Source organism: Lutjanus erythropterus, chromosome 1, assembly GCF_056507025.1.
Source record: "Lutjanus erythropterus isolate fLutEry1 chromosome 1, fLutEry1.hap2, whole genome shotgun sequence".
In the NCBI taxonomy this organism is placed as follows: Eukaryota; Metazoa; Chordata; class Actinopteri; order Lutjaniformes; family Lutjanidae; genus Lutjanus; species Lutjanus erythropterus.
This window is the reverse complement of record NC_139317.1, coordinates 5,320,390-5,347,886: the sequence shown is the minus strand read 5'-3', so window position 1 is coordinate 5,347,886 and position 27,497 is coordinate 5,320,390. Positions and strand designations below refer to the sequence as shown.

Here is a 27,497-nt window from a genome sequence, read left to right as displayed (position 1 = left end):
GGTCATTTGTTCGACATCCAGTCAACAGACTTATTATTTATAATAAGTTTATTTGCAATATATATTTAGCTATTAATATATTATATAATGCATTATATATATATATTTATTTACTATAATATATCTATGGTCCAGCCCCGGCGACATGAACGTAGGCGGGGTTTCGGCAGTTGCGTCATGACGTAGCTGGCGGGAGTTGTGACGCTCGTTTCCTTGTTTTCAACGCAGCGCGGGAGATTCAGGATCGGAGGGTCGAGTCTGTGGAGTCTCCGTCTAAGTTGTAAGTTGCTAAACTCCTCTCATCTTAGGTCGTAAACAGTCGGATAACTTCTTCATTTAGTCTGAACTAAACGTGTCACACCGTGAACTCTGTCCGTCATCGGACCGTTGAGTGTGAAACAGATCAGACGGTTAATGAAACGTCAGGCTGCTCTGGTTGTATTGTTAGCGTTAGCTCAACCCTCCAGCTAGCTAAGAAGCAGCAGTGGGAGACACTGACAGGGCACAGAGGATGACCGTGTCATACAGATGTGGCACAGATGTGTAATGTTCATATTTTAGTCCGAGCTTCATGTTTTAATCCCTGTTTGTGTTTTTTTCTGTCGGTCAGTCTGGCGGTTTGTTAAAATGCCTTGTGAGAGGTTGCCGATGCGATACGGACACTCCGGAGGACACACCGAGGTCTGCTTCGATGACTCTGGAAAGTAAGTCACATATTATAGTAATCTCCATCTAACGTTACAAACTCTCAGTCTGACTGTGTCTGGTTAGTAATGATGAGATAAATGTGATCTGACAGCGTCCGTGAATGTTACTGGAAGACTTAACTTTCTCTGTCAGTCTCATTCATTACAATCTTTTGTGTTTCACAGTAAGATCATATTATTGCTGTTGAATTCTGACCTTGTGCTTACAGTCTGTGATTCATGTGGGCTTTTAAACCCTCAGTGCAGTCTGATGTGAACAGCTGAAATGTGTTTATGATCTGGTGTCACACATGGGGTTTGCTGCAGTTTGCAGGATTTTCAGTGTAAAGTTGTCAGTTTTAATAGACTTGCAATAGGTGTTTAGTACAGAGCTTCGATAATTAGTTGATGCATTGATAAGCTGTCAACTATTAAAGGGATAGTTCATCCAAAAATGAAAAGTCAGTCATTATCTACTCACCCCTGGAGTTTCACAGGAAGGAACACAGTGTTGCAGAATCTCCCAAGTGAATGGTGACCAGGACCATGCTCCTCGTAATCCAAGTCTCCTAAAGCCCCAACATGCCATTTAAAGAAAGTTGATAATCACTGTCGTGATACCCGTTATCTTTGACTGGGGTTTTTGGTTTTGGCGCACCAGCTCGTGCAAAGAGAGCCTGGCTGTGTTGAGCTTCCTTTGTAGTCCAGCCCTGAGGTGTAAATGGGATTTTAGACAACAGAAGAAATGTAAAGTTGTAAATAAATAAATAATCAGTTTGCCACTTTTTTCTTTTGCTGCACAATAATGTCCATATCTGACCATTATGCAATTGTCCTCAGGTTCATTGTAACCTGTGGAAGTGATGGAGATGTTCGGATATGGGAGAGTCTGGATGATGATGATCCAAAGTCCATCACTGTCGGGGAAAAGGTGTTCTCCCTCGCACTCAAGGTTGGTTCACCTGTCGCCTTCTTGCAGATTTAGCTTGTTTATGTATGATTGATTTCTCCTGAGAGTTTTAGTAATGAAAAGCAGCGGTCGGCGGAGGATTTAGATGTGCTTTTCCCTCCACAGAATGGCAAGCTGGTGACGGCGAGCTCCAACAACACCGTGCAGATCCACACGTTTCCTGACGGCGATCCAGATGGCATCCTGACCCGGTTCACTACCAACGCCACACATGTCAGCTTCAACAGCAGCGGCTCCAGAGTGGCTGCTGGATCCAGGTACTGAAGATAGTAGAGAGAAAAACACAAGAAAAGGTTTATTATGATAACTTTTAAAAAAGAGACCTGGAAGCAGAGGAAAAGTGATAAGTTTTAAAATGGTCAATTTCACCATTAGCACCTCTAAAAGTGTATAATTAACATATAATATCTTGTTTTTTTTTAATCTGTGCAAAATCTGGCAAACCAAATATTTCCTGGTCCAGCGTGTTTAGTCTCTGCTGATTGTCTGACACAGAAGGTGCATTCCAACACCTATACTACCATTTTATTTAGTATGTCCCAGTACATAGTACGTCAAATGCAGTATGCCTAAAATAGAAGGATATCCTACATCATACATCTAGTTGCATTTTGCAGTATGTGAGCCCGTATGCTTTTCTGGCTGCACAGCAGAAGACACATGACATCAGCTGAGCTGCTAAGAGAGCACAGACAGAAGACAGTTCATCAGCTGTGTTCCCAATCGCACAGTTCATCTTTTTACTTCAAATTTCGCACTATGGACAGCGACAGACGTTGGAACGTGAGGCTCAAAGTTCAAGTCATAATGTTACGACTAAGTGGTGTTTTTTAGCTGAAGAAGGACATTAAAACGTGAGGTAGAATCAAACATGAGACTCGTGTCGGAGTTTAGAGGAATGAATCTGCAAATCTTTGTATTGAGCGGCCAAATCCAATTCAACTGACAAAATTAGAAGTTGGCTGCAGCCGTTATTCCTTTTAAATATTAATAGATTATCAGTGCTGAACATCTGAGCCAACTGATACCTGATTTACAACTGAGAACTTTGGCTAAAGCTGCAGGTTCATGTCATCACTGTGATGCTGAGATGTGGATCGTTTTTAGAATTTATTCCTTTATGAGGACGTCCAGCTGACTGAGCAGCTTCGTCTGTTCATCCTCAGGTATTTCACACCGGTGACGTGATCCCACAGAGGAACCAGAGCTGAAAGACGAGCGAATGTCACTTTTACTTTGTGAAATGATGCACGTTCACCGCGCTCCGGCCTCTCCTGTGGCGGCTGCCGAAGCCGTCGTGCGTAACGCGTCTGTTGTGTTCAGTGTCGTGTAAACGATGACTAAACCTCACTATGATCTCATTAGGTTCAGTGTTGTTGTTCCAGTACGGAATGAGCTGCACACAGACCTCGCAGACAGAACAGCAGTTTGATTGGTTTATGATTAGTCTTGATTGGAGATAAACGTCTGTTTGCTACCAGGATTGATTTGCTCTAAACGGGTTTATCACAGCAATAAAAGCACAGAGCATGGCGGCTCATTGATGCTGCTATTTTCATCCTGGTAATTTCTGTTGTGATATTGATTGTAAAAATTCAGACATCTGAGGCTGTTAGGGCGGATTTGACATCTGCGTTCTGGCAGACGTTGGAGGAAATCAGGATTATTTTTCTTCTCCTTTTCATTGATTTGACAATTTGCACTCGTGTTGGTTCACAGCCGACGTGTCCTTTCCCTCGATTCTGTCTCTGCTCGCTGGCACTCAGTCACATGTATCAACAGATTGCCTCCACCTGCCAGTTTGCACATATTTATTCTCACATTCTCTTTTTTTCTCAGCGACTTCATGGTGAAGGTGGTGGAGGTGTCGGACAGCAGCCAACAGAAAACACTCCGGGGCCATGAAGCGCCCGTCCTCAGTGTCACCCTCGACCCCAAAGACGAATTCCTGGTGGGTAGAATTTTTCCTCTGGATGTTAAATTGTGTGCTGATCCTTGTGAAAACTGGTCTGCAGTTAACATCCACAGAAACCCTGAAAGCAGGTAAATATCTGCTTGGCTGATAATTCTGTATTACATTTTCAATGTCCCCTCTAAAGCTTTAAACCCTGAACTCCTGTGGACTTTATCTGACATCACCTGCAGTGACACAAAGTGACACAAATGCATATAAGATTGTAGGATGAACATTTTAGATAAAAAATAAAAAAGAGGAGCACACATACACACATATAAACATATTTAGTCAGAGGTTTCAGGGGAAAATGTTCCATAATGTTCTAAATCTGAGTGGTTAAGAATTCAGTTGAAGAGGAAGAGGTGAGATCTTGGGTAGTGATTTTATACATTTTGTTTGTGAATAAAAAGCTTTACATATGGAATAATTAAAATAATCAAGAGTGCCGTCATCTACAGGCCTTTTTTTTTTCAATAAAACACAGGAACCCTGTGTTTAACATCACAATGCTATGAACTGTGGGTAATTCCCTCAGGCAACGTTTTATGGAAAGTGTGCATAAAGCGCAAAAATAAAAAGTCTGTGAGAAAGTCAGACTCTGGTGACATCACATCATAATATCTATAGGCGATCCGATCAGGATTTGTGTGGACGATCGCTAGAAGCAGTGAGTTTTCTTAACAACAATGTAATGTTTTATTGGAAAGTCTAAACCTACTTGGAAATCATCACAGGAGACTTTGACAGAAAGTCTTCTTCTCTTCTTGTCAGGCGTCTGCCAGCTGTGACGGCTCCGTCGTGGTCTGGAATATTGAGGACCAGGTTTGTGTTTCAGCACCTCGCACTGATTTTAGATTTTACGCACACAACCTTTTCATTTTTACTTTTTATCTGTGAGTCTGTCAGATGACTTTTTGTCCGTTCAGACTCAGGTGATCAGCTGGCCTCTGCTGCAGAAGACCAACGACGTCAGTAATGCAAAGTCTCTGTGTCGGCTGGCCTGGCAGCCCGGGACGGCGAAGGTCGGTGACACAACTGTTGATTGGTGTCTGTCATCACATCTCCATCTTTACAGCACTTCTGCCTCCTCAGTGCATCATTGATTATAATCAAATCAACAGAACACTAATTCCAAACTAACAATCAATTGTGTGTGTGTGCGTGTGTGTGCGCTCAGTTTTTAGCGGTTCCCGTGGAGACAAAGGTGCACCTGTACGAGCGAGGCTCCTGGGATCATGTGAGCACTCTGTCTGATGACCTGCTGACACAGGTGAGCTCCAGGTGGACATGCAGTCGTCTTCATGCTCTAGTCATCGTAGACAAATGTGAGAATTGAGAGAGAAACATGGTGAAATCTTTGGTTGTCAGTCGACAACATCCACAGACGCCTGTTCGATCGTATTTATCTTTCCCTCTTTTCTGTGGCTGCTGCCAAGTTGTAAATCTTCTCGTCCTTTGAGGTTTCTGATGTACAGAAGTGCAGCGTTTATCATTTTGCTACATTTTCAAAACATAAGAGTGTTAGAAGTGCTACTATCAATTAAATATTATTAAAAAAGGTCTTAGAGAATATTAAATTTCTTTTAAAAAGTCGTGATTTTTTTTTCTTTTTCGTTCGAAGGAATAAATAAACACTTGAACGTCACAAATAATTGTTAAATGAAGAAGATGAACATGAATCGGTCAGTTTTCAGAAAAGAAAACTAAACAAAATGTCCAGCACCGTATTTACAAGCCAACATTTAGCTTGTCGCCTCAGAAAGGAAGGAAGTGTTTGAACCCCGAGTGGCAGCAGAATCCAAAATACGAGTGGTTTAAGCAGAGGGCTGCACTATTAATTGCAAAATTATGGAAATTGCAATATGGTCAAGTGTAATATCCAAATTGCGCAACTAGAACTTAATCACAATTTTTTGAAAGAGGAAAAATGTGTTTGAAAACTGCATTATAATGATGATCTCCAGATAGAAGAAAACATGTTGTTTTGATACTGTTTTTTTTAGTAAATATGAAAATTTTAATACAAAAATGATCGTTCCCACTAATCGTATCTCATATCGCAGTGGAGGTTTCAGTCAGAATAATCACAGTATGACTGTTTTACCAAATCGTGCAGCCCTAGTTAAAACTGTTCCAGACAATATGAATGTGAGCATTAAATAAAATATTTTATTACATGCAAGCACTTGATAAATAATTCTTATCAAGGGCCTAAAATCTATACTGATTTTCCATTACGTCCTTCATACTTTTGTCAGTATGGCTGTGAAGTTGGCATTATATTCCAGTCAAAAGATCTTTAAAGTCTTAGATTTGACGTGGAGAACCTTGATGGTACCTTTTTCTGTTTACATGATCGAGCTGTGATTTATTCGTCTTTCATCGCGCCATCTGACATCACGTCTCTCACAGGGTGACACGCAACGAACTTTACGGTTTGTTCGCACCACGGGGGCGTAACGACACAATTAGCTCAGACCTTTTAACAGTTTTTCTTTTCAAACAAGATAAGAAAATTCTTTTTATTGATCCCCACAGGGGAAATGACAGTGTTACACAAGGACAGATAAACAGAGAAACATAAACGTGATAAATAATTGAATTTGTTTGAGATAAGATTAGGCTTAACTAGAAACTACACAAGCGCAGTTAAGACACAAAATGCAAAATTATAGGCAAATATCAGCACTCCTATAATACCCACAACTAGTGGTTATTGTGTTATTGTTCTAAAATGGCATTTTTAATATTCATCAAAGGCTGATACCAGCTCTTGGCTTGATTTTCATGTTCATTTTGTCTGATAGAAAAGAGATATTTGAACTCGTCACTGTCCAGCGTGTCTGTAGTTTCTACCTGCAGACTGATGCTGAGTGTAGAAAGGAAAAAGAGAGCTGCAATTATCTAAAAAGGGAAACTCTGCTCCCTTCAATCAGCACAAAATGATCTGGAATATTTAAGAGAAAGTTAATATTTATTCACTGGCTGTTCTTACCTTGTTTTGACAGGAAGTGATGAGGTGTTGTTACAACATTAATTATGAGCTGCTGCATCATTAACTTACTGAACCACAACCTGCTGTAGCTGCTGCATTAAAGGAATGTAACTCTTTGTGCTCAGTAGGTGATGAATCCTTCTCAGGGTGAAGTAAAACCTCCAGTTTGATTCATTTTGCTCTCATTCTCTTGTTTCTTCCTGGTCTCGACTCCCTTGATTTCTTTTTCTCTCATGTTCAAACAGAAGATGCATCAGTTTACTCTGCAGTCTGCTGACGTGTGCTGTAAATATTCTGACCAAATATCAGATCTTGATGCAGTGTGAAGGCGCCGTAGTGACGACCTCCTCAAAGACTGTGGCTGAACTCATCAGCAGGACTGAAGGTTCAGTCTGTCGGTGCTCTGCTGGAAATCTGATTGTGCTTTCTCCTCCGCCCTGTTTCCTATGCAGCCCATCAACGTGGTGGCCTGGTCTCCGTGTGGGCAGTTCCTGGCAGCTGGCAGCGTGGCGGGTTCACTGAACATGTGGGACGTGAACGGCAAACTTTGCGTGGAAAGGTACAGACGTTCAGATCTGCTGTGTGATGAACAGATTCGGTTATTCTGTTTGTCGGAATGGGAGGTTAAATATTGACGCATCTGCATCACATCTGGTGGAACTGTGAAGGAATGAGGCTTGATGATTTTCTTCTGCTATTTTAAATATCAGTTGTATAAAGTGCTTCGTTTCTAACTGGAATAAGGGCCGTCTGTATTGTTCAGGGAGGACATGTGTTGAGTAAAGGGCGAACATGAGCTGATGTCTTATGCTTCCCCCCACACAAGAGGACAATTAGGCAGATTTGGGGTCTGATTCATCCCTTCCAACAACTGCATGTGTGATCCTGCAGTGTGAGGAGTGTACAGCCATAATCTTAATGTTAACAACCAGATCCCTGATTTCGAATCCAAATTATCAAACATTTTACGACTTGAAACCTTGAATGGAATATTAAGCGTAAAACCACAATAGCTGGAAAGTGTGTAGAAGAGAAACATGGCTGCTGATGTCTGGTCAGGTTTCTTGTTCACTTTGATCAGACAGTTCCTGATTTTAATCATATATTTGCCAATTTTAAGCTGTTTGGATTTTAAGCTCTTGTTCTTCTTCACTTTTAAAATTTTGTTAGGGGACAAATGATTTTGTAGAAAATCATATTCATGTTTCTCAGATTAGGTTACTGGGAAAAGTGTAATTTTGGTGTTTGTGCAGAAACTTTAACCGGGGTCTCAGTGCTGTAAGGACAGAAATAAAAGCAACCTGGAGTCTTGTGCCCTCGAGAAAAACAGTAGACATTTGAGGTCACTGCAGCTGAAATTTTCTCGTCTCTGCTGCAGACAAAAGCACGAGAAGGGCCTCACAGTGTGCGGTTTGGCCTGGCATCCGTCAGGCAGCCAGATCGTCTACACAGACACAGAGGGCAGCCTGGGCCTGCTGGATGGACTCAGCACCTCCAACACCAGCGCTGCCACCACCAGCACCAAGGTACTGCTCACAACACACAAGATTTAAATGTGTCCTATTCAACAAGTAGCTGATGAGTTTTTTTTTTAGCCCTTTAGCTCTTTTAAATTCCGCGACACCATCCTGTTGGTATTTCTAACACAAACAGGAAACACAGCCTCTAACTGTCAATGTTTTAACATCACGTTGTCGTCATGTTGATGCTAACGAACTCCTTTACTGGACTTTCAGCAGGCAGCAGCCAAACAACCAGCCAAAGACTACGACGACCTGTTTGACGACGATGATGACAGACTCATGGATGAAGGACTGAGTGACACCAACTCGCCCGTTAAGAAACCCGTAACCGCGGACGACGATGATGACGACGATTTCCTCATGCCGGCAACGGGGCGGGTGAGGAACAGAGGGGCGATCCTGGATGATGAGAACTCTCTCGGTGAGTGAGGGAAGGGAATAAAACATGAACTTCTGTGAAGTGTTACAGTCTGAATGCAGAGTTCAGGTGAATGAAGAAGAAGTCGATTTAACATTTTTTGTTTGCACGCTTTCATTCAGACACAGGATCACTGAGGCTCGGTCAGGACAAATTCGGGGACGACGATGACGACGCGGGCAGCACTGTTGCGCCTGCAGCTGCACCGCTGGTTCCCCTGCGTCCCGTCTATGATGGACCCATGCCGACGCCTCCCCAGAAGGCCTTTCAGCCAGGCTCCACCCCCGCACACCTCACACACCGCTTCATGGTAGGTCACACAGACAGATTTCGTGGTAGCCTGAAGAATCATTTTGTTTTATTTTATATTCTCTCAGAGTTCATCTTGAACTTAACTGCATTAACGGCTAAATTGTGTCTCAGATGTGGAACTCTGTGGGAATAGTGCGAGGCTACAATGACGAGCAGGACAACGCCATCGATGTGGAGTTTCACGACTCGGCCGTGCACCACGCCATGCACCTCACCAACTCTCTGGGTCACACCATGGCTGATCTTTCCCAGGAGGCCGTGCTGCTGGCCTGCCCCGGCACAGACGAGCTCGCCAGGTAAACTTCATTCTGTCCTGTTTGTGTGTGTGTTTTTTTTTTAAGTTAATTATTTTCAGTGAATCTTTCATCCTGCTCCTCCTCTCCTCCCAGTAAGCTGCACTGCCTCCACTTCTCCTCATGGGACACCAATAAGGAGTGGATGGTGGACCTGCCGAAGGGCGAGGACGCGAGGGCGCTGTGTCTGGGTCAGGGCTGGGCGGCGGTCGCCACCGACACGCTGATGCTCCGACTCTTCTCCATCGGTGGAGTCCAGAGAGAAATCTTCAGCCTGCCAGGACCCGTCGTCTGCATGACGGGACATGGAGAGCAGCTGCTCATCGTCTACCACCGAGGTTGGACACACACACACACACACACACACACACACACACACAGTGATACACAACTTGTATGGATGCTGTGTTGAGGTGTTTTTGATTCGTGTGCAGCTTTCTTACATCTGTTATCAACAAATCCACGATTCACTTCGACTTTTGATTTTAAGATCACAGCTCTATTTTTCAGTTTAAACATATATTTCATGTTAGCGCCGATGCCTGTGCTGGTGGTAAACTGATGTCTTAATTTGTAAAGATCAACAGATCATTGGTTTTATGCCGTGACGGTGCCCTTTCATTTTATCAGTCTTTAAAAAGATCGTCTATGAACGCTGGATGCTGCACACAAGCAGGTTGGAGAGAAAAACATGCTGCGAGATATATGATTCTACTTTTGATTTCAATGGATTTTTGTGTTTATCGGCGTGAAAAGTCACATTAAGATTAAAGTTCAGGGCTGCAATCTAAGTTTTTCACCACCGTCACAAAACTCACAAAGGGGAGCGCTAACATCTGTCAACAGCAGCCTGCAGATGTGTCTATTTTTGTTTGTTTATTGCAGGCACAGCTGATTACAACGGTCAACAACGGCTCTTCTGTCTGTAGAAACTATAGAAACTAAGTTTCACGTAGACAGATCCATGATGACTCTGTTCTACAGATCATATATTTCCCTCATCTGTTGGTCTGGCGGTCTAAACATTAAAGAATACACTGGCTAAAATAGTGAACACACGCAGCAAAATCATAGGAGTCCAGCAGAGTAACCTGTCTGTTTTGGTGGTGGAGATGGTAAATTCCATCCCGTCTGACTGCGCCCACCCTCTTCACCTTCACCTGCGTCAGATTCCCCTCAGTTAAGACAAACTGATATATACACTCATTCATCCCCGCAGCCATTACTCTCCTTACTACAGGAAACAGGAGACAGCTGGCTAATCCTGACTCTGTAGTCATACTGGTATAACTAGTATACCAGTAGTTTACTACTAGTTTTGTCCTGAATCTTGGAAGTTAAACAGTCTCTTATTTGTAGATATTTCCAGAAATGGCTCCTTCCCTTGAGATGATATTTTGTCACTACATCAGCATATGACATGAACACGCTCTGTTCATACAAGCCTCCAGTGCCGTGTTTACCATTTGCATAACACTTCATTTCAGGATTATGCCATAATGAAGAGTATAACTGTTTATAACGTGAGATCTTGTGTATGTTGGCCTGTGTCTCCTTTGAATGGGACATGATAGGATTCAATGTGTTTGTACACTGGGATCGTAAGTCAATAGGACTGTACAGGGAGGACAAGTTTCGTTCACTGAAGTTGATCATCTTAAAATGCCGTATAATCGGCCGACTGACTAATCGCTGTATCACAAAAGAAAACATGCGTGAGTTGAGTGATCTGTCCGTGAGCTTCGTTTTGTCTCCGTCTCTTTAGTTTTGTTAGTTTTGTTTGGCTTTGTCTGGTGACGATGCCACAGTTTCAGTTGTAAATAAAAACTTGAAATGAGCTTTCACTTTCAGGAATGAAAGTGAAAGTGCGTCATTCTCACAAGATTTCTTTTTTTTTCTCCACCCCGGCCTACTTGAGGCATCCGGCGCGTGTCAAAAGAAAAATAAAAAACAACAAAGATGATGCAGTGTGGCTTACTGGCAGTTTTATCACACTTACCACATACACTGTCTTTTCAAAGAAGAGTTAAAGAATTAGAAAATGAAAGTGGCAGTTTTCAGGGCATAAAACCACTGATCTGTTGATGTTTACAAATCAAGTCTTGATAGTAATGATGGTATAGTTGTCAGTGCTAAAAACAAAAATATTTAAATCAAAAAATCTAATTGAATTGTGACCTTAGAATCAAATATCGAATTGTTGTTTTGGAGTATCGATGATCAACGTTTCATTAACGAGGTTTAATTTTCATCGTGTACAGAAATTAACTGAAACCAGTTGTTGCCTTTCAGGCTAAAAAGGATTTTGAAAATCTAAAACAGTGCAGCGTGTTTTGGGAAATGACCAGCAGAGATACAAATACATTATGGTAAATGACTTAATCTCCCTGATGTATCTACTGCATTTTATATAGACAGTCCAGACTATAACAGCGGTTTCTTTATCTCCGAGTTTTGAGGAGGCCTTATGTTGGTGCATGTTTTTCATTTTCTGTCATCAGCCACAGGGTTTGATGGGGAACAGGCTCTGGGTGTCCAGCTGCTGCAGTTCGGCCGAAGGAAGAGGCAGATCATAAACGGCGAACCCTTCCCACTGTCCCACAAATCCTACCTGTCCTGGCTCGGATTCACTGCCGAGGGTCAGTTTGTCAACAGAAATAGCGTCTTTACTTCCTCCTGGAAGCGTTTCTCTGATGTTCACACTCGTATTAAAGCAGAAGTAAGAAATTTTAATTGTTGAGATGATGATCTGGTGTTTCAGGGACCCCGTGCTACGTGGATTCAGAGGGCGTGGTCAGGATGCTGAACCGCTCTCTTGGAAACACGTGGACACCGGTGTGTAACACCAGAGAGACCTGCAAAAGTAAATCAGATCACTACTGGGTGGTCGGAGTGCACGAGAACCCTCAGCAGCTCAGGTGGAAACTTCTCTTCTTCTCCAACTTCCTGTTTATTTATGTTCTGAAGCAGATAATGTTTTGACGAAGCCTTTGGTTTCCTTTAAATGAACTAACTTGATAGAAATAGATCAATTATGAAATTTTAGTTTGAGATTGTTATGCAAATAATTAAAAAAATCTTTTTCTATTCACTTTATGCCAGTATTTTAGTATAAGCCTACATTTCTGTTTGCTTTTCAGGCTTTCTAAACAAAAATTGCACAGGGCAGATATGACACAAGTAATAATTTGAATCTTAAAAGCCAATAACTGAAATATGCAAAGAAATTGCTGATAATTACAGGAACCAATAATCAAAGTAAAACACGTCCTTGTCATCCACAACCATGTTCAATACTAAATTTACTAACTTTACAGAAAATCTGTAATGTGAGTTTCCATCCACTGCTATCGTACAAATATTAAAAGTAAAGCACCTTGAGATTAACAGTCGGTGCCGCCAAAACTCCACCCAGGTGACATTAAACCACAGCAGAAGAAGACCGGCGCAACAAAATGATTAAAGAGCTCCAGTCAAACCTCAAACGGTGGAAACGGTGATGGAAATATGACATTTTAATAAATTTCATCCAGGTGTTTTTATACAGGTGAATGCAAATAATTGTAGTGATTGCAGTCAGCTCAAATAATTGCGATTATGTAATAATTGTGACAGACCTACTTGCAGAGTGTTGAAACTTGTTTGAGAGATAACAGGAGCGAATACTTGCTTGATTTACTCTGAGAATGGACTGTGAGAATATTTGCTTTTTTGTGCATTCAAGTGTCGTGGGAAACTCTGAGTTTAGAGATTTGGCTGCAGAAAAGCCTTCGTGATGGAAACTTTACTGAAAACTTAAACTAAACTCAAACTTGTTTGGAATTTAGTTGGTTTTTTGCATTAGTGAAGTTGCTGTTTGGCACCTGAATGCACCAACAAAGAAGTATTCAAGTCGAAACTTTTAATTCACAGCTGGATCATCATTGCATTTTTAGATCAATTAAAACCTGTTGCTGCCTGAAAGTCTTGATGTAAATCTATACAACGTACAATGTGCTTTCAAAAAGGGTCGGTGGAACCATAAATCTGATCTGTAATGAGCAGGATATAATCAGTGTTGGGAATAACGCCGTTATAAATAACGCCGTTACGTACTGGCGTTATTTTTTCACTAACGGGGTAATCTAACTAATTATTTTTTCCGCCGTTACAACGCCGTTACCGTTACTGACGGTCAAAAGCGGTGCGTTACTTACTCTGAATAAACTGAAGAAACTACCAGCCGTAGCGAGTCTACTCTGCTCTGTTTATTTGTCATCCAAGACTTGGGGTGCGTTCAGGTTCGAGAATAGCGCACGTACTTCTTATGACTCCAGGCTGTTTGTCCCTGCTCATTCAATTAGACAATGCTTTCCAAAGCTTGCTAACGTTTCTGTGTTTGCTACACCTGAATGCTAGCCTCGTTCCCATCCCCCACTGTCAGCCAGCAAGAATGCTGCTTCCAACTTGACCAGTTGTCTCAGGTTGTGAGAGTTAGATTTAATTTATTAAACTCACTTTATATTGTTTACTGCTGATTGTTATTTTATTATATTGTTTACTGTTTATTTTTGTTGCACTTCAAGTGTAGGATAAATCTGTTGCTGGTGAGGTGCAATAAATATTACAAGGTTCTATAACACAACTACCTGTCTGTTCTTCTCTATTCAACTGACTCGAATACTGCTCAGAAAATTTCAAATTCTTTGACATACAACAACTTCTTTTTAAAGTAACGGAAATAGTTACTTTCCCTGGTAACTAGTTACTTTTACTATAGAGTAATTCAGTTACTAACTCAGTTACTTTTTGGAAGAAGTAGTGAGTAACTATAACTAATTACTTTTTTAAAGTAACGTGCCCAACACTGGATATAATACACAAAACAACCAGTCTGGTGTTTTCTCCTGATCCCCGATGTAATCCTGTTCTTCCTGCTGCTTAATCATTGTATTGTAGAGCTTTCTTTCTTTTCTTAAATCCAATCCGTTCTTGTCCTGTCAGGTGTATTCCCTGTAAAGGCTCCAGGTATCCTCCCACCCTGCCCAGACCTGCTGTGGCCATCCTGCCGTTCAAGCTGCCTCTGTGTCAGACGACCACAGAGAAAGGACAGATGGAGGTAAACACACCTGAGGCGGCTTGCTTTGCTCACATGAACTTCAGAGATGTTAACACAATAACCGGGCTTCCCTCTGACATTTTGATCAATGTTTAAAATGATTAATGCTTTTCCTCTTTTTTGACATTTATTTCATAAGAACATTCAGGTGTTCAGATTTTAGTTGAGGTGGCTGTGAAATAAAGCCTCTGCTGTTAACTGATGGTGAGACATTCACTCATCTTGGGATTCAGTCCTGAGTTTTGTGTAGCTAAACTAAACCCGCATTTAAAATGTTATATTGGACCATGCAGTACCATCGACATATCTGACCTGAAACTTTATAAATCCTGCTTAAGAATGATTCAATTTAAATCCTGAAAATTTTAAATCAAATGTGGTTCAGGAGTTATGAAATATCTGTGTTTTTCACCACTCGGGTGGACATCAACTCCAGATTATTGCAAACGAACCTCACGGGAGATTAGCTGACATTCACAACATCAGAAATTCTTAACTAGACGTCATCAGACTCCTAAAAAAACTAAGTTGCACAAAATGCCATGCACGTACTTGGTAACCTATTTATTCTACTAGAGTTGGACTTAATGAACTAGTGAACAGCTGGTGCAGCCCTGTCCAGATGTGCCACAACATTCTCAGTCTTTCTAATATATTTATAAATGACTTTTAGATGACATAATGTAATCCAGTCCTCTCTCAGACCTGTGGTCCTGAGCAGGTGGATAAACGGGTAAACACTTCTCTGTAATTTAAATTTGAAGAACACAGTGTTCATTCAGCCTGTCATCCTCCAGGAGCTGTTCTGGCGTTCAGTCCTCTTCCACAACCACTACAGCTTCCTGTCGTCCAGCGGCTACGAGATAGACGAGGACGGACAGAGTCGGTCCCAGAAGGAGCAGCAGGAGCTGCTCATGAAGATGTTTGCAGTCAGTATATAAAACTCCACACACATCAGCTGCGGGAGCGCCGGTTCAGAAGCGAGACAGATGTTTATGATGCTTTCATGTGAATCAAAATGATGCTGAGTCGATGTTTTCTTCCAGTTGTCCTGTAAGCTGGACCGGGAGTTTCGCTGTGTGGAGCTGGCTGAGCTGATGACTCAGAACGTGGTGACTCTGGCCATTCGATACGCGTCCCGGTCCAGACGCATGGCCCTCGCCCAGAGGCTCAATGAGATCGCCCTGGAGAAAGCCAACCAGATCCAGGAAGAAGAGCAGGAGGAGGAGGAAGAGGAGCCAGAATACCCCAGACGGACTTCTGGGTAATTACAAAATACATCTGACTGTTGAAGTCAAATGTTTTTACAAGTGCTGCTGTGTTCCAGTAGTACCAGTAGGTACTGGGGTGTTTATTCATGAGTTTGTTTTGTTGGACAGGTATGGCCACAGTGAGGCCACAGTAGGACGTTACAGCAGCAGGCGTCATCAGGAGGAGGAGGAGGAGCAAGAAGAAGTCAGGGAGGAAGAGGATGGACAGGAGATGGAGACAGAAGATGCGACAGAAACCAGAAAACGTCAGTTCTGCCTCTTTCTTCAGCTGCTTTTTGCACATTCATGTTCTCAGTAAAAGCCCAAGATGTTAATAATACCAGCTAAGATGTGTGACGTGTCTCAAACTGCAGGTGTGAATCTGTTCGCTAAAGAAGCTGTTTCACCTGTGACGCCGTCTCCGACACCAGGTGAATAAACACTGCCAACAATACGTATTTAAATGTATCTGTCATTGTAGACTGATGATATGACTGCTAACCTCAAATCAAAGCAGAGATCCGTTAATAAATACCAACAGTGTTTCACCTCGCATGTTTTTTCAACGGCGGTGCTGAAGTGTGTAAGTTTTATTTTGCACCACCAGAAAATATTTAGAGCATCTGCTGACACGAGAAGGGCTGCAGACACATACTTGTATTTTTTTTTTTTTATTATAAGGAATCAACAGCAAAACAGTTAGATATCAGAACCATTTAAATAACAAGGTTCTTACAGGTGCTGGAAATCCTTTAAAACAGTTGAATATTTGTCATATTTTCAAGGATCTTGTATACAGTACAAGAAACTGCTTTAACTTATTTAATAAATCTCTATTTCACTTAATAGTTCACTTTTTAGATAAAGAAATAAAATGAATTCATTGTTGCTGCTGGACCACAACATATTGAACACAGTGCATTCCTTCAAATCCAGGCTGTGTTAAAGTGAAAGTGAAAGCGTCTTTATATTTGAGATGCTTCCTCTGTTGCAGGAAATATCTTCACTGCAGGTGTTGCATTTTGTTTTAGTGTTATATTTTTTGTGATGCTAAGCGTTTGCTGCAGTCAGGTGAGGTTCAGGATGTTAACAGATGCTTTACTGCCTTACAAATGCTGTGACAGATAAATACAACTTTTATAGGCTGTGAAATGCTCACTGCAGTTCATATGCAAATGTGCAAAAGTTAGGAACAGATAACATGTGAGATATATAATCCTCACTCATCCCTGACTTGCTGCTGAATGCATATAAGGGAAACCCTCATGGTGCAGTTTCTGCAAAAAACGGCGTGATGGAAATATTCATTTAGATAAATGACTAATGTCTCTCTTTTTCTTTACAGTTGCTAAAGGTGGACGTGCAAATCCTTTCAAGGTTAGAATTCTGAAAATTTTGACAACAAAACTGTTTGATTTTAATTATTTAGAAGCGAAAGTGCAAATAAGAGTGTGAGGGCATAAGTTCAAGAGAGACAGACGTGTTAATGATAAAGCTTTTATGTGATGCTTGCAGGTGCTCGGCTCAGGGAAACCCTCGGCGTCGTCTGGTCAGCCTCGAGTCACAAACATCCTGGACAACATGACGTCCAGCAGGAAGTTGGGTCCGCTCAACAGCTCCGCGGGGAAACCAAGCAAAGGCCCCGTCCTCAAGCCGCTGGCCCCCAGACCCAAGACGAAGGTATCATTAACTCCAAAAGAGGAGTTTGAACAATCAGAATACATCCATTTAAATATTCAAAATCTCTTTTTTTTTCACTTCTCTCTGCAGACTCAGTCCACTCTGCTGCAGATGACGGGCTCAAAGTCGGCCAATAAGAAGACTCAGGAGAACGCAGAACCGACTCCAGATCAGCAGAAACAACCAGACGTCCCGCCTCCATCCTCTCCTGCAGATAACACAGAAAACAAGAGGTAAATATACAGAATTATGAAAACATTTGAAACAACTTCAGCAGCTGCGCAGTGGATTGACTTGATGTCGGCTGTGTGTGTTCAGGCCGAAGACGGGCTTCCAGCTGTGGCTAGAGGAGAACAGGAAGAATATCACAGCTGATCACCCGGACCTGGAGGAGACGGACGTCATCAAAGAGGCCATGGGACGCTTCAGGACGCTGTCAGCAGAGGAGAGACTGGTAGGAAACACAGAGAGGAGGGTGGGACCATGTGTCCAACAGTGTCAGTTTAAGCAGTGACACTCCAGTGTTTCTTTAAAGATTTTTAAAGATGAATCTGCAATGAAATCAGGTCATGGAGTTTTAAAACTTTCTGTAGTGTATTTCAGTCTGACGGTGGGGAGTATCAATTCTTTTTTCCAATAACATAACATATAAAAGTCTGTTGACCGCAAAGAAACTCAGGAATCAAACTTTCCTGCACGACGGTGGACATTTATAGGTATAATTTATAAAAATGTGTCGAACCAGGTTTTTCCAGGCACATCAAGGTTTTTTTTTATTTTAAGGCTAACAATGTTTGAGAGTGGTAAGATGTTATAATATCAATATATCTCTAAAATGTAAGTCTTAATATTCACACTGCCTCTGCAAACATCTGCTGATGGTTCCATCATGTCTGTATCTTTGCAAAAAAAATATTTTTTGTAACAGTTGCTACACAAAATCTTAAAGAACTATAGAAGTTCGTCAGCTGATCAAGAACCTCAAAATTACAAAAAAAAAAGAAACCCAACTCTTCTCTTCATCCTGCCTGGATCTTGTTTTTCCCTGAAGATTCAGATCGAGAGCAAAAAACCCGAGAGAGACCCATCAATTAGAGTCTGTAAGACAGTAGTGATTATCAGCTGCAGACCCTTTAACCCTCCCACACCCTGCAAGCAGAAGACTCTGACGTTTTAGTCAAATCTTCTTATATCTCTTTCATAATTTACAGCTCTATATGCTGTTACCCCAACTGATTACGTTACAGAACATTTTATTTCCCAGTGATCCGCTCTGAACATTTTTTGTACAAACATTCATTATTTTAAAGCTTCTCTTTGACTTGGAACCAGCTGGTGAAAAGGTTCAGTCCAAATTTTATAAGAGTGGCTTTTTAGCATCAGGAAAACATTTCATGAAAACTGATAAAACAGAATTTACGTCTGATCTAACCTTACTGACTTCGCTCTGGTAGAGCCAGGAGTGTTTCCTCTCTGGCAGCTAAGACGGATCAAAACCTGTCCTTCTGTCCTTGTCTCCTGTGCTGCAGGGTGTGCAAATGAATTATCCACTTTCATGTGCAATCAAGTTTATTGTGTGCAAGTAAACATACTGAATGATTACTGACACATGCTTCATTCCCCATAAAGCGGTCATTAGAAATGACTAATGGACTACAAATTTCTTAGTCAACCAAAACCCCAACAACAAATTAGTCGTATTCCAGAAACTGTGACCTCTCACACAATGAGCCAAAAAATGTAAAAAGCTCTAATTGACCTGGTTTGGATTGTTATCCAGATTGTTTTCACCACTTTACCTTGCAGACAGACATCTTTTTACTTTTGCTGTCACTGTGTTACCCTGCAGATCAGCTGTTTGGGCCATAAAGCTGCAGGATCGAACTGAAAACAAACTGCAAGATTTCAAAGATGGTGCATGTGTGTGTTTTTGCAGGCTGTTCAAACAAACAAACACCTTAGTCATCATATATATGTATTTCATTGTTTTCTGGTGAGTGATAGTGGCCTTAGACAGCTGTGTCTGAAGAAATCAACGCTCCCAGATTGGTAACTCCGTGTTTACACCGTCATTTTTCTGTCTGCAGAAGTTATTTTTCTCTGTTTTCTGGTTCATAAAGGTATCCTCTCGTCTCTACAGTTTTATTATATTTGTGGGAATTTTCCTGTCTGAGGTGAAACAGTCCCTGCTCAGGCCCTCGGTGATGCAGACACCAAGGCAGTGTCAATCTGGATGACAAATAGTTTTCATCATAGCTTTTGTCAGTGACATTTTTTCACTGACCGAAATGAGACAATAACTGAATAAAAACTAATTTATGACGACAACTCTGATGGAATCCACTGACATTTTTATCGATCGGATCAGAACTAATCTCTTCATGTGGTAGGGAGGTTAGCATGCACTTTCCGTGTTCAACACAAGGAAGCTCGGGCAGGTCTCAGGAACACTGCAGGAGGGCAAGACGAGTACGATGTACGATGTTGTGACGATAAAGAGTGAGGATGAATCCACTGTTAGTTGATCAGGTATTTGAAACTTGTGTAAAGGTTGTTCATCAATGAAAAGTTAATCCTGTTATCCTGAAAACAAAAACCCACTGCTCTGAGTTGGAACTCATTAAAATATTTCTCAATTTATAAACATCTACTCCTTCTGAAAGATTGTTAATAATTTCTTACCACTCATAAACAGACTCTTAATCATTCAGCGAACATTTGGCGTTCATTTGAACCCTAACTAATGTGAAACAATAACACAAGTTACAGAATAGAAATGTCGAAGGGGGTCACCGCGGCTGCAGCGGTGATGTCAGAGCAGCAGGTATGTCAACACATTATGATCGTTTTATGATTTATTGCAGTAGAATTATTACAGATTACTCCTTTAATGATAGAAAACTGACATGTGCGTTACACTTTAAACATGTTGTGATCGACTAAATCTACTGTAGATTTGGTCGATTTAACTCTTTCAATATTTGGTCGACTAAAACAAGTGTGCTATGAAAATTAACACTCCAACAAAGTATTTGAAGATGTCCACCCTCCCCACTAAGAGTCTGTTGATGTGAACCTCTTTGCTAAAAACACCAGTGCTCCTGTAAGGGAAAAAAAAGGGGTTAAAAAATGTCTCTAAAAGTCACACATTTGTGCAACAAACTTTGTTATTGTTATATCTGATAGGTGGAGGAGCTGCAGCCGCCTCAGCGCCCCACATGATTTCCACCGAAAAATATCCAGAGTTTTAAAACAACAAACATTTTGACTCAGATGTCAGTGTCATTCAGTCGATGGGTGAATGGATGTGGTGGTCGTGTCAGCAATTACACACCTCATCCTTCTGTCCACCTGAGTGCTGTCCGACGTCAATCCGTGTGTTTGTGTAGTAACGAGGTCGTGACCCTGCATGCATCATGACTCTCAGCAGAAGGCTGGATGACACTCGACAAGACAGAAAGAAAAGGGGAAGTGGGTGTGAAGCGGAGGGGGGAGGAGGGGGAGAGACGCCTGTTGCCTGGGAACCCTGTCGAGTGTGTTTTGGCATCGAGGGCACAAAGCATTGATCTTATGATAATACAGTGTGAGAGACCAGTGAGCCGGTCAGTCTGTAGGGGAACAAGCGTGGTGATGATACAGATTTCAGTTATTTTTAAGGACGATTCCAGCGTGATTAATTTGAATTCAGACAATTTTTGCCGCAAAACTGTGGGTTTCCACAGAATAGACACTCTATTTATTCCCCTCGTTGTCACCCACATCAATGAAAAATTCCACAGGACCACTCGTAAAAGTTTTAACAAAAACAGGAAAAAGGTGGTGCAGAAAAATGTCAAAATCCATCGCATCCAAACAGACCTCAGGTTAACCTCTCACAGGAGCCTCAATTAAAGTAATTAAAGGTGCGCAGTAACTTGTATGCTCCCATCCATTACAAATATTACATAAATTACATTTATGTCCAGTTTAAACAATTCAAATGCATTTTAAATGATTAACTTAATACAGTATCACACGTATGAACTGAAAATACCTGTAAATAATTCCTTCTAAATCAATTTTTTTTAACCAAAAATCAAAGAATTGCATTAAGGTTTCCACAAAAATACTGAAAATTATTCATCAATAATACTCCACGATATTTTACAAAAAGAAACAGGATATGATTAATAACTAAAAGCAGAAATTAGAGTGATTTGATGGGAATATTTTCACATATTCATATGTTTTTCATATTATCTTTTACTATAACAGTCAATTTTATGGATAAACAGGCCAGGATTCAGGATTTTTAAGGATGTCTGGTCACCTGAGAACTAATCGATAATTGAGTGAAAGTTTCATCTTGATTGGTGTCTGATCAAACTGGGCCTTGATTAAATTTCCATTTTCTAATCGCCACCTGTATCAACACACACGCAGCCTTTTGTTAATTCGTTTAATAATTCAAATTATATTCAGAAACATCTGAGGCTTTGACTTGCTGTTTGCGGTGCATTAAAAACGCTGGACGCTGACCCTGCAGGGGGACGTTTAGCCTGAAACCTTGTTAATGTGTGTGAGCTGCTCCTAATCACATTATTCTGTCCAAATACAATAAAATGACAAATGAATGGACAGACGTCACAGCTTGGACCATCTACCAGCTCTGTAATGGTGCCATTTGTGTGTGTGTGTGAATATGTGTGAGGTTAATGACAGCGTTTCACTGGGCGCTGGAGGTGAAGAGTGTGTGTGTGTGTGTGTGTGTGTGTGTGTGTGTGTGTGTTTATTTGTGTGTGTGTGGCCTGTACCGCTGCCAGTCCACTCACCAGGCCTGATGATTCATCCCGGCTCCATTACGTCCAGGAAAGCGCTTCCTTTTGTCTCGGCTCAGAGAGCGAAAAATAAATAAATAAATAAAAGCGCGAGGAGGAGAAGAGCCAGCAGGCCAAAGAGACGCAGCCTGTCAATAGTGATTATACATGACAGGATGCAATTTCAAACTGCAGCCTGAGTGTCCATGTGTGTGTGTGTGTGTGTTTATGTGTGTGTGTGTTCAGTCGTGATCATGGAGGTGTTTGGCACCCTGATAGAAGCAGAAGAACAATTCGTCCTGTTCAGTAATTAACATGTGCACTTCATGTCCTTTTTTTTTTTTTTTTCGGTTCAGTCGTGGACAGAAAGAGCAAAAGGCCAGACTGGAGACGCAGCGGATCTGAAGAAGAGGAAAAGAGCAGAGGAAGGAGGAGGAGGAGGAGGAGGAGGTGTGGAAAATGAAAACGATCAAGCAGAAGCGGATGAAAACAGTGCCAAGAAGAAGAAATCTTTGGACCCCTCCTCCAAGCTTTCAGCATTCGCTTTTAACAAAAATTAAGTTTTCTGATGGTGGTTCATGTGTGAAAACTCTTCATCCTGTTAAATCCGTTTGCTGTGTTGAAGAATTTGATCTCTGTTCTTTGAGGCACTTAATCGAGAACATTTAAAGCCTTTAAAATGAGCTCAAAGTTACTGATGGATCAGTGATGTTCATAACTAATAATGGAGCATCTTTGGTTTTGATTCCTGTCTTGTTTTTACATTTACAACATTTGTAAAAACATATTTCTGTATTTTAACGATTGAATAAATGTAAATGTTTGTTAGTTCACAATTTGGTCTTTGATTTACTTTTTGTAACATCGACTTTATTCTCATTCAGAAGCGAAAACAAGAAATTGTGGGCTCATCATTAGTCGTTTAAAATGATCTCACCGCTGTCACGTTAGTGTCGTTCCATTTCTCTGAAAAGCTCTACTGGACTTTGTGGGACTGGCCCTTTAAGAGGCTGAGGCACGGCTGTAACTAATGATTATTTTCATCGTCATTTATTTCTTGATTAATCGATAAGTTTGGTCAAGAAAATGTCAGAAAACGCTGAAAAATGTTTGACATCCTTGCATGTCTTGGTTTTTCCACAAACTAAAGACATTCGGTCTAATTCTGACTTTTTTCCCCCCTTAAAAAAAAAAAAAAACTCAACCAATTATGAGACTAGTTGGGTGATTCATTTAATAATTGAGTAATCATTGCAGCTCCAGGCTGAGTGTGCAAGTTGTCAATGATGGTCCGTCTGTGCTACAGATTACCCACCGTGCACTGCAGCTTCTCATCATTTCCACTATGATGTCAAAGACTTGCTGATAAAACAGATGTTAAGTTACCATATCCAGATAAAGTCATCTTGTCAATAGTTACATGTTACACAGGTCAAAACAAACTGTATTTGTCTCAGAATCCTTTTTAAATTCAGCTTAAAAACCACTCGTTCCTTGCTAAGATGTCAAAAATATAAAATATATAACTTCTTTCTTTTTTTAAAGAATACTTGCAACATTGTACAAACAATGTAAGGTATATAATCTCAGTTTCTTTCTGTGCAGCAGATCAGCAACATTAAATGATTTTACTTTGCAAAATATCCTAAAAAATAAAATTCCCTGTGGATATTTCTTGTAACCAAACAAAAGTTAAGTTTATCTGCAGAGTTTCGGTACATCCTTGATGTCTAACAAAAGCATAACACATTTCTTTCATCATAAGACATTTGAATATTTGAAATCTTGATCATTTAGGTCCTTATCAGGCTTCTGCAGAGGCTTGATGACGAGCCGATCATCTGAATCAGGTGTGTTGGAGCAGGGAAACGTCTAAAACATGCAGGGCAGAGGGACCTGAGGACCAGGGCTGGGAAACTCTGTATTAGTGTGCGGTCTCTTATCTTCCCTGTCTTTGTTGGTGCATTGCTTCACTTCTGTTGCTCAGTTGAACAGCATCGAACCACAGTCAGGATGTAGATCACTAAAGTGAAAACATGGCTCCGTGGTGCTGTGAGTGATTAAAAACTCCAGTGTCAGGGGGAAGTGTGTTTTTCATTTTGGGGTGAACTGTCCCTTTAAAGTGAATCATGTGACATGTCCTGACTAACTGAAAGAAACTGATAATATCTCTATTTTTATGTAAATCAGTTTTAATGAAGTATTATGAAGTTGAGGAAATAGTGCTCTTATTGGGGACTATTTTCAGCGGCGGAGTAATCCACGTTTGGTGCTTTAATGTTGTTATTGTCCATCTCAATGGAAATTTGTCCAGAAGAACATTCACTACGAAAAGTAAAATGAAAAAAGTTCCTTTTTTTTTTTTTTTTTTTTTCATTTCCTCAGACCAGATGTGGTCGTTGCTGAGAGCGCCAAACGTGTGCCGGTGTTGTCAGTCCTGTCAGATCCTCGGCTAGTGACAATTTCCCAAGAAAGTGGGGAGCAGAAAAGGATTTTCTGCGAGAAATGTGAGGAAATGTTGCGCTGAACATGGCTGCAGCTCTCCCCTTTGATACTTAGGTTTGTTTATTTCTGTTTCCACATCTTTTCATCTCTACCTCTCCTCATCTCCTTTTCCTTTCCTCATTTCTTCTCTTCCTCTCCTTATCTCCTCTCCTCCTCATCCTCTTGTCCTCCACTAAGAGCCTCATTACTGCGCCCTATGATCACTGTTTGAGCCTACATATTTTAAACTACCTTACTTAGATAAAGTCCTGGAAACTGGGTAAAATATTATGGAAGAGTTTTTAAACTGAATTGGTAAAGATGTGTGGGAGCCCTGAAGCATTAAAGTTGATGCACTGTCACCCAGTACATCAAAAACATGTTAAGGACAGAGAATTACTAGTTTCTCTCTTTTTTTTTTTTGCAGAGTTGGATGTTTTCACCTCTTATTGCTTTTACATATGGAATCATGGTCAATATAATTTGGCTTTTTTGACAAAAAAAATTACAAAAAAAAACTCTTTAATGTCAAAGAGCAAACAACTCTACAAACTAATGTCAGTTAAATAAAAATATATAATGTAAAATAAGTGATTGCATAAATATTCACCCCCTTCAAGTCAGTGTTTAGAAGAAGCACCTTTTGCTCTAATCACAGTCCTGAGTGCTGGAGACATTCACCTTGTTGTCTTTAAACCATTTCTGTGTCATTTTTGCTGTGTGCTCCAGGCTGGAAAATAAATCTTCTCCCAAGTCGTAGTTCTCTTGCAGACTGAATCTGATCGTCCTCCAGGATTTCCCTGTATTTTGCTGCGTTCATTCGACCCTCTACCTGTACAAACCTTCCTGGGCCTGCTGATGAGAAGCTGCATGACGCTGCCGCCGCCGTGCTTCACAGTGAGGATGGTGTGTTTGTGGTGATGTGCAGTGTTTGGTGTCTGCCAAACACAGGGTCTACTCTCATGGCCAAAAAGCTCCATTTTCCAGACACAGCTGTCTTTACGCTACAATCACTTGAGAAATATTGTGATCTCCATTTCACCAACTGGCTGGACCTCTGTTGAAAAAGGTCAGTCACTTTAAAGGAGGTGAATATTTATGCAATCACTTATTTTACATGACATTTTTTTAATTACTTGACATTACTTTGTAGAAATCTATATTCACTTTGAAATTTAAAAGTTTTTTTTTTGTAATTTTTTGTGTGTGAAGCCAAAGACAGTCCATCAATCATTTAATCATGTCCTGCTCATGAAAGCACCAAATGTGGATTACTCCGCCGCTGAAAATAGTCCCCAATAAAACCACTATTTCCTCAATTTTGAGTAACATTTGATTTAAAACTGGTGACCAGTTGTTTTAGGAAACGATATAGCCTGAGGGCTGGTTGCTGTTTCAGAATAAAGGAAAATAAAACTTTTAAAGAAATCTTTGATTCAAACTGATTTATATAAAATATAAAAATATTCTCAGTAAGTCAGGACATGTCGCGTGATTCACTTTAATGTAGACAAAAGAATATGATAAGGATTATTGTTGTACAGTTTTTTTCCTTTTTTATTTTATTTTTTGTTGTTCAAAATAGAAAATGAAAATCAATGGATGATTTAATGTTCCACATCTCTGACCGAACCAAATCTCACTGACATCGCTATGACAACAAAAAGAGACAACAGTTCTGACTTGTTAAACTGTTCATTTATTTTTTCTAATAAAGTTCATAGAAAAACTTAAGAAATACACTTTGGCTTTTATAGAGCACTTCGCCTAAGAATTCAGATTAAATGCTTTGATATAATCTGTTACATCATATATGAGTATATCTGATATTTACCAGCTAATATATGCTGATACCTTATTTCTCTGACAACTTTTTACTTTTACTTACTTCATTGTAATAAACGATATGTCTGTTGATATTCTAATTTTTTTTTAAATAACTAAATTCCATTTTTTTCTTACAGCTTTTACTCTGGATATGATAGATAGATAAAATGTTTGGCTACATACATTTACTGAGGAATCATTTTGAATTCAGGACTTTTCTTGTAATGGAGTAATTTTACATATAATGTGTACTTTTTATAAGTAAAGGCTCTGAATAATTCTTACAATACAGGCCATTATTTCATTGGTCTGTGATCATCATAATGATGCCTGGGTTTCAGCCCAGGCATCATTATTTTTTACACCACTTTTCAGGCCTGTAAGCAAAACTCCAGTTAATTCTCTTAAGAATGAAATTGGTGCCAGATGTTCTTATGAGGGTCAAAAAGGAGGAAAAGGTTATACTTTTTATTTTGTCCAATATGTAGTGCATTTATATTTACTGTTTCCTTGCACCTGTATAACTGTCGGTGTAAATTTATAATGATTTTCTTATGTACTTTAGCTCATTGGATGAACATGTTTTATGTGGGCGAGTATCATCTCAACACAGCATTTGTAGAGTGCAGTGGTTCTCAACCTGAGGGGCCTTACCCCCAATGGATCCCATGATAAATTAAGAGGATAAAAGAAAAAAGGAATTATGATATTGGAACACCTCCAGGTCTGTACGGTAAATATGAATCTACAGTGGCTATAGTAGCTGGAGTGGTTCTATATGTATCACAATAAAGGGGTGTTAGCAAGGTGATATATTGATATATTTTCATCTAATTTTAGGAAACTGACATAGTATAAAGAACAGACCACTGTATGCATAAAATCAAAATTTAAAAAGTTTATTTTTTGTGGTCAAATGAAGCAATAAATTCCTGTGTCTGAATCACAACTCTGATCAACACAGAAGACTCATCATATCAATAACAAGGTGACAGGTCACCAAATACAGTGTGACACCTGTTAAACTAGATCAGATAAATGATGACTAACATGTAATTTAGATTCCATAGTTTAGCTTACTTTTTTTTTTTAATTAATCATACATATTTTATGGTAACTCCAAACAAATAAAACAGCAACTTATAGACATTTTATTTATTTACTTTTTTATGACCTTTGAAGGCCCACCTGCAGGGCCTTCCTGGCCC

The 27,497-nt window shown here is 40.4% G+C and overlaps 1 protein-coding gene across 1 annotated transcript; it reads left to right on the top strand.

The window, feature by feature from the left end:
• The first annotated feature begins 216 nt into the window (after positions 1-216).
• wdhd1 (WD repeat and HMG-box DNA binding protein 1) lies at positions 217-22,814 on the top strand. The gene is made up of 26 exons (XM_084729767.1): positions 217-280; positions 611-704; positions 1,527-1,638; positions 1,762-1,913; positions 3,496-3,607; positions 4,385-4,435; positions 4,540-4,635; positions 4,791-4,883; positions 7,061-7,167; positions 7,987-8,134; positions 8,345-8,552; positions 8,672-8,859; positions 8,973-9,157; positions 9,251-9,492; positions 11,656-11,793; positions 11,916-12,072; positions 14,138-14,252; positions 15,050-15,181; positions 15,299-15,516; positions 15,632-15,768; positions 15,877-15,933; positions 16,848-16,879; positions 17,018-17,182; positions 17,273-17,415; positions 17,501-17,636; positions 22,335-22,814. Exons 2-26 carry the CDS (start codon positions 628-630, stop codon positions 22,536-22,538), a joined length of 3,405 nt encoding a protein of 1,134 aa, XP_084585893.1. The 5' UTR covers positions 217-280; positions 611-627; the 3' UTR covers positions 22,539-22,814.
• The last annotated feature ends 4,683 nt before the right edge of the window (positions 22,815-27,497 follow it).

What these genes read in the sequence shown, in the direction of transcription:
- wdhd1 (XM_084729767.1), top strand. Translation starts at nt 628, where the DNA reads ATGCCTTGTGAGAGGTTGCCGATGCGATACGGACACTCCGGAGGACAC. An exon ending in TACCCCAGACGGACTTCTGG is followed by an intron (nt 15,517 to 15,631) that starts GTAATTACAAAA and finishes TTTGTTGGACAG; the next exon opens with GTATGGCCACAGTGAGGCCA. An exon ending in TGCGACAGAAACCAGAAAAC is followed by an intron (nt 15,769 to 15,876) that starts GTCAGTTCTGCC and finishes CTCAAACTGCAG; the next exon opens with GTGTGAATCTGTTCGCTAAA.